The 12526-nt window shown below is 52.8% G+C and overlaps 1 protein-coding gene across 2 annotated transcripts; it reads right to left on the bottom strand.

Annotated features, from left to right (window-relative positions):
• Positions 1-492: 492 nt before the first annotated feature.
• On the bottom strand, positions 493-8279 carry Ptges2 (prostaglandin E synthase 2). Of its 2 annotated transcripts, XM_050155399.1 has the most exons (7): positions 7410-8275; positions 6392-6589; positions 3517-3575; positions 2501-2650; positions 1986-2186; positions 1508-1625; positions 493-1059 (listed from the first exon to the last, which is right to left on the bottom strand). In XM_050155399.1, the coding sequence occupies exons 1-7, from the start codon at positions 7683-7685 to the stop codon at positions 931-933; spliced, it is 1131 nt and encodes a 376-aa protein (XP_050011356.1). In that variant the 5' UTR covers positions 7686-8275; the 3' UTR covers positions 493-930. The 2 variants fall into 2 exon arrangements, with proteins under 2 accessions (XP_050011356.1, XP_050011357.1); XM_050155400.1 differs by lacking the exon at positions 6392-6589 and having other exon boundaries at positions 7410-8279.
• Positions 8280-12526: the final 4247 nt, after the last annotated feature.

Raw genomic sequence — 12526 nt, 5'->3', positions numbered from 1 at the left:
CCCTCCTCATCCCATGGCAACTTTGTTGGGTTTGGTTTTATTTTGAGGCTGTCTGTCTCAAGCTCGCTGTATAGAAGGAGACTTTGAACTGACCTTCCCGTCGCCCACCAGGTGTATTGCCACACCCTGCCTTATGTGATAACACAGATGGAACCCAGGGATCTGTAACTCCACCAACAGAGCAGTCCAGGCTAAACTCTCGGTGCTCCAGCCTCAGCCTTTTGTTTGCTGGGGTTACAGGAGTGCGACCAAACCCAATTTGCCCACACTTTCTCAAAAGAAGGACTACCTACCAATCTGCCCATCTGACAGCTGGAGGCTTGGAGAGGAGTGTCACCGCCCTAAGCTCTGTCCATGTTCAAGAGTCTGGTGACATTCAAGGGGAACCGCTAGCACAGCAGAGGCACCAGGGTTAATGCAACTTGCCCTGGCTCTCCTTGACTGCCAGCCCCTGCAGCCCCTCCCACACAGACCAGACCTCAGAACAGTGGCTGCCTGAGGCGGAGCAGGAGATATCTCCTTTATTGGAAATACAATAGTCCCAGGGGTAACTGGGAAGAATGGGAAGGAAGAAACGGGGCTTTCCCTAATGCAGACTGCCCTCCCCTGGTCCAGGATGGGAGCCAGTCTGATCCTTGCTAACAGGGAGTCAAGGAGCCCTGGGGGAGCTGGAAAGGAATCCCTGCTGAGAGCAGGCCCCTGGAACTGGGGCTGGAAGGCAGTCAGTCCTCTGCAATCCCTGACCTGCAACCCTCAGAACAGCTGTGAGCCTGGACCTTGTCTCCAGTGGCAAGGTCCCTAGTAATGTCCAGTAGAGGGCCAGGGGGCTGGGTGGACCAGAGACAAAATGACTCTGCCCCCTACGGCATGGCCAGGGGCTGGTCAGGAGGTCTTGACCCCTTGGCGCTAGTCTCTGCAGCTGCAGGGGACTCAGTGCATTGATGGGGCTTCCTCAATGGCCCGCTCCATCCGCAGGTACCAAGGTTGGATGCGTGAGTGTCGCATCAGGTCATCAAAGGCCTCCAGACCCTCCATCACTCGCAGCACACCATACACTGCCTAGGGAAGGAGCAAGAACAGCCATTGCACTGGGCCCACAGAGGCATCCAAATGGCCCGTCTGCTACCTGGTGTGTAAGATCTGAGGCGCTGTCTCAGCACCTGGTCAGACCCAGGCTATCTGGTTACAGGACTGCGCAAGGACAGGGCTGAAAGCCAGGGAGGGCAGCGAGACTGCCGGGTGGAAGCCTGGAGCCGTGTGGGCCACAACCAAGCCAGGAAACTAGACGGAGAGCTGAGGCCCTGCTCCTGCCACTCAGGCCCCTAGATCCTGCCCAGCCTGCAACGAGCCCCTTCCTGAGCCTTTCAGGTAAGAGAACCACAGAGGGGAAAAACAGACATAATTACTCCGGGGAAAAGGAAGTTGCAAACCGTAGGCCTTGCCTGGGCTTTCCCTCCCGAGATCCCACTCCAAGGGAGGCCACTCTATCTACCACCATCACACCCACCAGGTCAGCAAGATTAGGCTTCTGGCCCCCCATGAACGGCCGGTCTTTGCCCACCGCAGTCACCCACTTGTTGGCTGCCTCATAGAGGTCTGCACGTACATCATCCTGCAGGTGGTGCCTGGGGAGAGACAGGGAGGCTGGTCAGGGAACTGGGGTGGTCCTAGGTGAGGGATGGTACCCACATCGCGGAGCACCTGCCCCCAGCGAGTGATGCTGCGTGGCTCGAGACGAGGACGGGACCCTGACAAGGAGGCAGAAGTAAAGGGCCCAGGGCAGGACCGTGACTTCTGACCCCAAAGCCTGAGACAGGGACTCATCATCACACAGCTGGGTCCCAGGCCGGGCTTGCCGTCTCTAGGCCTCAGTTTCCCTCTCCCGTCCTGAAGGGTTTGATGGATGCTACACAGACCGCCATGCCCAGACTGGGGGACAGCAGAACCCTGTTCCCTCGCGTGCATATACTTGCACGAGCCATCACCTGCTTTTGAGGCGCTTGCTGATGAGGTACATGGCCGCTGCACCCACATACTTCGCCATGGTGGCCTCCACAGCCCCAAACTTTCCCTCACGGACAATGTAGTCAAAGGAAGCCAGGGCTTCGGTGGGTGTCCGGTAGACGTTGGGGGAGATGAGGTGCACCAGCCAGTCGTCTGCCCACTGCCGCCACTTCATCTCCTCCCTGCAGACAAGGACGCAGAGCGTGTTGCAACAGTGCGGCCCCGGCACTCATTTCCCACAAGACTCCCCAGAGCTGTGGTTCTCAACACCCCAGATGCTGTGGCGACCCCAACCCTAAAATTACTTCATTGCTACTTCCTAGCTGTAGTTTTGCTACTGTAACGAATCATAATACAAATATCTGTATTTGTATTATGTAGGATGTCTGAGCCCCAAAGGGGTCACGACCCACAGGCTGAGAACCCACTGGCCCAGAGCATCCCGCTTAACCTGGTCCTTACCACCCCACCCATCCTACACCACAGCGCCACTCACGTCCTGGCTTCCTTCCCGCCATACATCCGCTGGGCCTCCTTCTCATCCAGCATGAGCCAGTACTTGTTGCAGAACTCGGTCACCTCCTTGCCCTGGTCGTTCATGGCCTTCATGGGTGGGTAATAGGTGATGACCTCTTCCAGGGACTGCCTTCAGGGAAAGTCCAGAGCTTCAGCCTGACTCGGTCCTCATGCCCCCTTGGCCTACCAACCCAGACCATCCCAGCCTGACTCAGCCACTCAGTGACCCAGCCCTGGGCTAGAGCCATGACCCAACCTAGGAAGGGTCACTTACTTGCAGCAAAAGGGATAGGTTAGACACGAGGAACAACAGTGTAGGAGTTCCTTCTATTTGTGTGTTGCTTTCATTGGATGAATAAAGAAACTGCCTTGGCCTAGTTGATAGGACAGAACTTAGGTAGGCAGAGTAGACAGAACTGAATGCTGGGAAGAAGGGCAGAGTGGCAGATGCCCTGGGTCTCCTGTCTGAGACGGACACTGGTTAGAATCTTGCCGGTAAGCCACAATCACGTGGTGATACACAGATTAACAGAAATGGGCTAAATTAAGATGTAAGAATTAGCCAATAAGGCCGGGCAGTGGTGGCGCACGCCTTTAATCCCAGCACTCAGGAGGCAGAGGCAGGCGGATCTCTGTGAGTTCGAGGCCAGCCTGGTCTACAAGAGCTAGTTCTAGGACAGGAACCAAAAAGCTACGGAGAAACCCTGTCTCAAAAATCCAAAAAAAAAAAAAAAAAAAAAAAAAAAAAAAAAAAAAAAAAAAAGATTAACCAATAAGAAGTTAGAGCTAATGGGCCAGGCAGTGTTTAAATGAATGCAGTTTCTGCGTGATTATTTCGGGTGTGAGCTAGCAGGGCAGCCGGGACAGAACAAAGGGCCCGGTCTCCTTGTAACAGAACACTTTCCTGATAGAAGGATGAAGGAAGGCCTTAGTCTATTCTAGAAGTACCTACAGCAGCCCCACTCTTAGATGCTGGGTGTCCCAGGAGCGTCTTACCCTGACACCAGGTGGGTCTTGAGAGCACTGATGATGACAGAGGAGTCGTTCAGCTGTTGCTGGAAGAGAAGAAACAATTGCCTTGTGTTGTTGTGAACCCAGGGACTGAGGTGTGAGGGGCAAGAGCTGTGTTACTGAGCCACGCCCCTTGCCCCAGAGACAGGTTTTGATCAGAGGCTCTGGCTGGCAGTTGGCAGGATCAGGCCCTTAAACAGCAGCATTGTCAAAAACAAACAAACAACAAAATAACAGGAGTGCCCAAGGTATCCATGAAACTGGGCACTGCTGAGAGCCATCACAGCTCACCCCCAAACCCTGGCCACTCACCCTCGGACCCTCTTTCTGAGTAAGGGTGACCAGATATGGCTACTGGGGACATATGACTAGGAGAGCCACGGCTTCTTGGCACCAGGGGCAGGACAGGACTCAGAGGCTACATACAGAGTACCAAGCCTAGCGGCAGGATTTTATCCTTACCGCCCCTACAGCCCAGGGTCTGGGCTCCTGGAGACTAATCAAGAAGTCAGCCCAATGCCTCGCGTGGTCTCTAGCTCACATCTGTAATTCCGGCACATGGAAAGACGGCTAGTTCTAGGCCAGTCAGCACTACAGAATAAGACCCTGTCTCAAAACCAAAAAACCACCACCACCACCAAAAACCCTCTACAACACCTGTACACACACACTAAATAAGTAAATAAAAAATGTAATTTAAAGAAAAAAATCTGGGGGGATAGGGTCTCAGTACATAGCCCAGGGTGGCCGGGACTCACAGAGATCTGCCACTTCTGCCTCCTGAGAAGCAGAGAGTCAGATGTGCACCACCAAGCTTTCTGGTGGAGGGTTTGGTTGTCTGTCTGTCTGTCTGTCTGTCTGTCTGTCTCTCTCTCGTTTGTAGGCAGGTTTCTCTGTCGCCCAGCTGCTGGTTTTTTTGTTTTTTTTTTTTTTGGTGACCGCAGCTTGCAGGAATTGTTCTCCCCCTCTCCCCCTTGAGTTCTGGGGACTGAACTCAGGTTGTCAGGTTGGGCAGCCAGCACCTTTACCCAAAGCCATCTCAACCACCCTTTAGTAAAAAATTTTAACAGGAGCTGGAGAGATGGCTCAGCGGTTCAGAGCACTGCCTGCTCTTCCAAAGGTCCTGAGTTCAACTCCCAGCAACCAGATGGTGGCTCACAACCATCTGTAATGAGGTCTGGTGTCCTCTTCTGGCCTGCAGGCATACATGCAGAGAGAACACTATACATTACAAATTTAACAAAATAAACTTATTTTGTTAAATAAAAAAAATTAACGCCGGGCAGTGGTGGCGCACACCTTTAATACCAGCACTTGGGAGGCAGAGGCAGGTGGATCTCTGTGAGTTCGAGACTAGCCTGGTCTACAAGAGCTAGCTCCAGGACAGGCTCCAAAGCTACAAAGAAACCCTGTCTCAAAAAAACAAATAAAATAAAATAAAATAAACAAGGGGGCTGGAGAGATGGCTCAAGAGGTTAAGAGCACTGACTGCTCTTCCAGAGGTTCTGAGTTCAATTCCCAGCAACCACATGGTAGCTCACAGCCATCTGTAATGAGATCTGGTGCCCTCTTCTGGCCAGCAAGCATACAGACAGAACACTGTATACATAATAAATAAATAAATCTTTAAAAAAAAAAAAAAAACAAGCTGGGCACAGTGACGCAGCACTAGGGAGGCACAGGCAGATGGAGCTCTGTGCGTTCAAGACCACTCTGGTCTACACAGATAGTTCCAGGACAGTTATGGCTATACAGTGAGACCCTGCCCCCTACCCCCCAAATCAAAACAAATGTACAAATAAACCCTACATCTTGGCTCGGTGGCATGCCTATAATCCTAGCATTCAAAAGACAGACGGACACTGAGTTTTGGGCCAACTCAGGCTATATAACAAGATTCTATCCAAAACAAAAAAGGCCACCCCACAGGCTAAAGTCACGAAGTCGCAGGCAACTGAGCTGGCTATCTTCTGTCAACTTGACACAAGCTGGAGTTATATGAAAGGAGGGAACCTCAGTTGAGAAAAGGTCTCCATAAGACCCAGCTGTGATGCCGGGCAGGCAGTAGGGGCATGCACCTTTAATCCCAGCACATGGGAGGCAGAGGCAGGTGGATCTCTGTGAGTTCACAGGCCAACCAGTTCTACAGCATGAGATACAGGACAGGCTCCTAAAAGCTACAGAGAAACCCTCTCTCAAAAAAACAAAACAAAAAAGATCCAGCTGTAAGGCCTTTTCTTAACTAGTGACTGACGGTGGAGGACCCAGTCCATTGTGGGCGGGACCATCCCTAGGCTGGTGGTCCTGGGTTCTACAAGAAAACAGGCTGAGCAAGCCATGAGGAACAAGCTAGAAAGCAGCACCCGTCCATGGCCTCTGCATCTGCTCCTGCCTCCAGGTTCCTGCCCTCATTGCTTCTGATGGTATGGAACAGTAAGTGACATAATCCTTTCCTCTCCAACTTGCTTTTTGGTCATGGTGCTTCATCGCAGCAATGGAAATTGGGCGGAAGAGCCGCACCTCAGGCCCAGACCACCCCATCTGCAAACCAGTTTGTGCAACCGTAAATGCAGCCCCACCCGGTCCCCCAAGACCTGGCTAACAGGGAAAGAAAAGGCTTTACACTGCCTTGAGTTTTGTTGTTGAGACTACATCCTGCTACTTTACCTGCTTCAAGGGCTCAGGGATTCATTGGAGCAGCCGCCACTACAGGCACACACCACCCAGGCCACACTTACGACCCTTTCTCTACCCCAGTTCTTTTCCCTATGCTCAGCGGAGACCAGGGAGTTCTTTTAGATTTAGGGAGACTCCTAGACAGCCTGGGACAGAAAAGAGGCATGGGATCCCCAGGGCTCACCGAGCTGTCTCCTTCCTGGGCCACCAAGATGGGCACCTTCCTGTAGGAGGAGAACTTGATCTCAGTCCTTCTGACAGGGTTCACCTCCACTACCTGATAGGGCAGGGAGTGGAAGTCGAGGAAGGCACGGACTTTGCTGCAGAAGGGACATGTCTTGTACTGGTACAGGGTCAGCTGCAGGTGGCTGGACGGGGACAGCTGGAGGATAGAAAAAAGACGGGTGTCACCTGGAGTCCCAGAGTGCCGCGCCCCCCCCCCCAAGCAAACCTTTCTCCATGGAGTCCCCTTCTAAGCTGACCCTGACAATACACGAATGGGGAAAAGCGGGGAGAATGGACGGCATGGGCAAGGAGCTCAGGGGGTGATGGTACAACTCAGTGCCCGGCTGGTATACCACAGGGCCAGGACTAAGGCTCACCCCCCCCACTCCTCCAGTCCTCTCTAGGGAAGGAGCAGAGCTGACCAGGCAGCTACATTGGCCTGAAGCGAGGTCTACCTCGGATGTACAGAAATGCAGGGAGACTATATGCGGCTCCTCTACAGTGAAGCCTTCAGGCGTACTTGCTACAGTTGCAGCCCACCCGCCTCAATTTCAAATGGAGATCGGATGGACAGAGAGGAAAGCTGCAAGCCAACAGCTCTCTTTCCAGTTCCAGCGTCCTGGAATAGGCCATGGGAGGTAGGGTGGAGGCTCTGCAACTCGAAAAGTCCACAGGGGCGGCTGAGCCACCGCAGCCGGGGACACACCTCCAGTTCTGGGTCTGGAGTCAGGCTCACTCGGTCCACAGACTACTCGCGGCACCGCGCACTCAAAACACAGTAGAGACCACATAAGAGACGTACAGCTCTAGGTAAATGGGCATCAGTACGAACCTCCTCGCACTCCCACGGCAAAGACACTCGCCCAAGGTCACGAACGGGCGAAAGAGGCCACTCCTGACCCTGAGGCTTCTCAAGAATCCCGAGTTCGGGGCTGACCCCGGCTCCCCGAACGCAGCCCGTGCCAGTCAAGCCTTACCTGTGCGGCCGAGCGCTCGGCGCGGAGGTCCTGGGAGCGCAGGTGCCACCGCACGGTGTGGTACAGCCCCAGCGCGCCGCCCAGGGCCAGCGCCGCCGCCCCCAGCAACCGCGGGTTACCCTTGCGGACCGCGGGGCCCGGGCTCCCTGCCGCCGCTCTTGTGAAGCCGGCCCACCTCTGCGCCGAGATTGGCGGCCAGGGTCGTGTGCGCGACCCCTCCGTCAGGGCGCACCGGCTCAAGCCAAGAACCCACGCAAAGCGCGCCGCCCGGGCCATGGTCGCTCTGCCGAAACTGCGGGCGGGCGCGCGAAACCAAAACGACTAAGGCTCTAGGGTGCCTTAAAGTGACAGGACTCCCGGCCGGGAGTGTTGCCGAGGGCGACGATGACGCCGAGCAGGGCTTAGAGGCTGTGCAGGGACTGGGATCGCACGCTCTTCTGAGAGGCAGAAGCACACCCGAGGAGCTTTAGAAGTGGCTCGACGTTCCTGTCTTTTGGGAGTGCAGCGGTGACATGTAATTTGCGGTCGGTTGTTTCCACACCGCGCATCTATTCGAAAGAGTCTCACGGGAAACGCCGGCCTTCCGACGCATGCTCGCTCTAGAGGAGGAAGCCAGATGTTGTGGGTGGCTGCAGCATCTCGGATTCTTTCTGCCCTCCCGCAATGCTATACCATTCTGCTATGATCAGAACCATAAACTTTTCTCAGCCCCGGCGGGGGCCTTGGAAACCACGTGCCTCGGAAATGGCCCTCGCTGCGCGGCCGGCTCGCCCATCCGAAGGCCACCGAGCGTTGACTGGGACCGAGTGAAGGTCTCAGTACGCCCCAGGCCTTTGCCGAGCTCGCTGTCCTAACCGCGGCCCAGATCCCCCACCGTCAGGGCTCTCCGCGGGCAGTCCCGACGTGGCCCCGCCCCGAGGCCGAAAGAAGGCGGGGCTCTAAAGTGGTGCGGCGTCTGGCGGTGGGATTTCTGGAGATGTGAAGGCTGCTGGGGCGTCCTGGGTTCGATCCTTCTCCTGGACCTGGAAGCGCCTGAGCCCACGATATCCAGCCGGGCCAGGCGAATGAAAAAAGCCCAGTGGCTCCAACGTGCTTAGCTTTTCTGTGACTACCTAGCTGGGAAGAGAATAATGGCCTTACAGACACTGAGGTCCTCTGCTCAAACCCTGCCTCTGACTGGGGCTGGAGTTGTCCTGGAGCAGTCCCAGGACCAGACAGAAGGGCATCAGGGAACAAATCCCTGGAAACTGCTCTAGAGAACTGTGGCTACCCCGTTTGTTTTACAGTTGGGGAAAATGAGGCAGCTTTAAGGAGAGTTGCCCATGTTGCTTTAGACCCTGAAGGGCAATTTGGGGAAGCTGGAAGGGAGTTTGGTGGTTTAATTGAACAGTAGGGACCAACACCGTCTGCCTCTGCTGCTGCTATTGTCTTGATGTGACCTGTTTACAAAGTAAATCGCCGGATCAGGGTCGGGGGCTGAAGAACCAACATCCATAGGCTCTCCTCTTGCTTTGATGAGCACTAGTTTGCCCACCTGTGATACAAGAGTTAATGATTGGCATCTCCTGCAGACCCTACCACCCCCACACTCTGACTTGTGTTGGAATGAGAGCCTTTAATCCCAGTCTTCAGGAGGCTGAGCTAGGTATGAGTTCGAAGCCAGCCTGGTCGATATAGCAAACTCCAGGCCAGCCAAGACTACATAGCGAGACCCTATCTCCTCCTCCTCATCATAATAAATAAATAAATTGAGATATGAATGGGGAGAGGCTGAGAAGTCAATGCGGCTGGTTCCTGGGGGGCCCGTATTTTTACCTAACAGGCAACTGTGCCATCGTAGCATAAGATGAGCCAGCCTTTGCCGAGGAAACCCATACTTGGCGTTCTCAGTGGAGACACTTGGCAGAGTTCTTTTCTTTGCATGGTGTATTGTCCAGTTCTCATCTTGCCGTCCTACCCTTGCAGGTACCTCTGTGTTGCCTCTTTTTTTTTTTTTTTTTTTTTTTTTTTTGGTTTTTCTTTTTTGGTTTTTCGAGACAGGGTTTCTCTGTGGTTTTGGAGCCTGTCCTGGAACTAGCTCTTGTAGACCAGGCTGGTCTCGAACTCACAGAGATCCACCTGCCTCTGCCTCCCAAGTGCTGGGATTAAAGGCGTGCGCCACCACCGCCCGGCTTGTGCTGCCTCTTCATTCTAGTTACAGACTTCAAGCTGTAACCAGCACAGGGCACAGTCCTGCTCGGTGCCAGGGGACCTGGACTGAGGGAGGAATCAGCTTTGGACTCACTTGGTGTGGGAAGTCCTTCTGTATATGCGTTGCTTTTATTGGTTAAAGAATAAAGAAACTGCTTGGGCCTGTGGCAGGGCAGAATAGAGCTAGGCAGGACAACTAAACTGAATGCGGGGAGAGAGTAGGCAGTCAGAGAGGTGTCATGTAGCCGCGGAAGGAGACAGATGCCCAGAAACCTTACTGGTAAACCACGAGCCTCATGGTAAAATATAAAATAATGGAAATGGATTGGTTTAAGATATAAGAGCGGGCTGGAGAGATGGCTCAGTGATTAAGAGCACGGGCTGCTCTTCCAGACATCCTGAGTTCAATTCCCAGTAACCACATGGTGGCTCACAACCATCTGTAATGAGACCTGGCGCCCTCTTCTGGCGTGCGGGTATACATGGAGGCAGAATGTTGTATACATAATAAATAAATAAAATCTTTTTTAAAAAAAGATACAAGAGCTAGCTAGTAACACACCTAAGCAATTGGCCAGTGTTGTGATCAATATAGTTTCTGTGTCATTATTTTGGGTCCAGGCAGCTGAGAACATACAAGCTTGCTCCCCACCTACACTCACTCATTCAACCAGATGCAGCCTTAGAAGCCCCAAACTGATGAAATTTCAGGGCATATTATAGAAAGGGGGTCCTCAGCCTAGGCTGAGAGATACTCTTTCTGTCCATCTCTAGGCCCCAAATGATCTCTGATAAGAGCCCGGCCCTCTGCTCTCCTCTTTCTGGTTCTTACCCTGACTCTGGCCCTAGCATGATCTCATCTCAGGACTCAGCAAGTAAGCATGGCTTCTTCCCTTATGGTCACGTGAAACCCATCCCATATATGGTTTGGATGTCTGTGTCCCTCCCAAGTCTGTAAACTGCAGCTGAAGACAAGTGTGGTTGGAATCACATCAATCGTTTAGAGAGTGATTAATCAGTTTTCAGGAGTGGATCAGTGCTTTAACTAAAGGGCCCCAGAGAGCAAGCTAAACCGCTTGCTCTTCTCTTCTTCCCACACAAGGACACCGGGAGGATGCCAACTGGAAGGGACTGGCCGGACACCAAATCTGTTGGCTAGCTTGCCCTTGAACTTTCCAGCCTCCAGAGCTGTAAGAAACAAATCTCTTGTCATTTATCTAGCTCCCTGTCCCTGCCATTTTGTTAGGGTTGCAGGCATGGATGAAGCTGTGACTTCAGGCCAGCTCCACCCTGATTCCAGGCCTGGGTTTAAATCTGCCGTTTCCACAATTGAAACATTGCCCAGAACCTACCACCCACCTCAGTGTAGACGCCCCACGGTGCCACCCTCCTTCCCAGTCACCTTCTCATCTTCTCCCTCTGCCTTGGTAGCCAAGTAGGAGCCCAGGAGTCTTGCTGTTCACTCCAGGCTTTCCACCCACATTCTGTGTCTCCCCGAAACTGTCACCCTCAGACTCCATAGGGACGAACTGACTCTCCCACACAGCATCTACCCGACAGCTGGTCTGCTACAGAGTGAGGCTGAGAGGAGCCAAGCTATCTCGTCACTCAGGAGGCAGAGGCTAGTGGATCTGTGAATTTGGGTCTAGTCTGGTCTTCATAGTGAGTTCTAGGGTAGCCAGGACCACATAGTGAGCCCCTGTGTAGAGAACCAGCCTCAACAAAAATACCTCCTGCCAGGGTACAGGCGTAGGTATAATGGATTAAGTAAGATGCTGCAAGATCCCAAGTACCTACAGTGAGCAACGGGCCATGAGACCTGTCCCCAAGCAAGGGGGAAGGGGGAGCAGACAGCCACTATGAGAGCCCCAGAGCAGCTAGTCCCAGATGCACGAGACCACAGCTCAGGTTTCTGAAGGCTGCTGGTCCCAGGCAGGGGCCACAGGCGGGCAAGAGACAGACAGATAGACAGACAAGCCATGCAGAGTGAAGTTGGATATTTATTTAGTGGATTATGGAGGGGAAAAGGAGAAGGGGAGCAGAGCAGAGAGGCAGAAAGAGAGAGAGAGAGAGAGAGAGAGAGAGAGAGAGAGAGAGAGAGAGAGAGAGAGAGAATGGAGAGGAGAGGGAGACAGAAAAGGAAGAGACTGGCTGGAAGCTGAAGATCAGCTTGCCTCAGTAGATGAGGGAGGGAGTGGGCGTGGCTCATCTTTTAAAGGGACAGGACAGATCATTACAGTGGGGATTTAGAAATATAGTAAAAAATATGAAGATGCAAATGAAAATAATGAAACAGAGAAACATAGGATAGTATCAGGAGGGAATTCCAGTGAGTACTGAAATCTGCCGGTGTTTAATTTCCAATTGCTTTAAATACGGCTGACCCCAAAAGGTAGGAGTAAGACAAAAGACTGCATTAACACAATACAAGGAAATGAACGTACCAGTTGAAGGTCACGGGGTACAGCCATTGTTAAGCATTCTGTTGCTAGAATAAGACAAGTCAGCAAGTCCTGGTCACGCCCTAAACCAAAACACTCTGTAGGCAAACCACTCCCTGGGTGGAATCCTATGTTCTCTCCACAAAGGAATCGGACCCTTAGTCGGATTCTTAGACTTTTGTTTGAGGTAGGAACACATCTACTTCCCTATTCCTGAAATACCCAGGTCTGGATTTAGCCGCACCTGTTGACAATAATCTTGAGAGAGCAGAACTCTCTGAGTTGAATCTAGGTTAGATCTTTGAGATAGAAACACAATAACCTTGAAGGAACTAGAGTTCCAACTCTCTGACCTTTGGTCAATGTGGAAGTAGGCTCACATCTTCCGACCTCCTTACCCCTGCCTAAAAAAAAAAAAAATACAAATAAAGAAAGAATCCAAGCCATAAAGACTATTTACTGCATGCTTCCATTTCTCTAAAGGTA

Source organism: Alexandromys fortis, unplaced genomic scaffold (genome assembly GCF_014885135.2).
Source record: "Alexandromys fortis isolate MF-2015 unplaced genomic scaffold, M_Fortis_MF-2015_v1.1 scaffold_72, whole genome shotgun sequence".
NCBI classification, from domain to species: Eukaryota; Metazoa; Chordata; class Mammalia; order Rodentia; family Cricetidae; genus Alexandromys; species Alexandromys fortis.
This window is presented reverse-complemented; position numbering and strand designations above follow the sequence as displayed.

Coding starts and splice junctions, on each gene's coding strand:
- Ptges2 (XM_050155399.1), bottom strand. CDS start 7,685: ATGGCCCGGGCGGCGCGCTTTGCGTGGGTTCTTGGCTTGAGCCGGTGC. Junction 2,187..2,500: donor GGCGGGAAGGAAGCCAGGAC/GTGAGTGGCGCT, acceptor CCTTGTCTGCAG/GGAGGAGATGAAGTGGCGGC. Junction 1,060..1,507: donor AGCCTAATCTTGCTGACCTG/GTGGGTGTGATG, acceptor CTCCTTCCCTAG/GCAGTGTATGGTGTGCTGCG.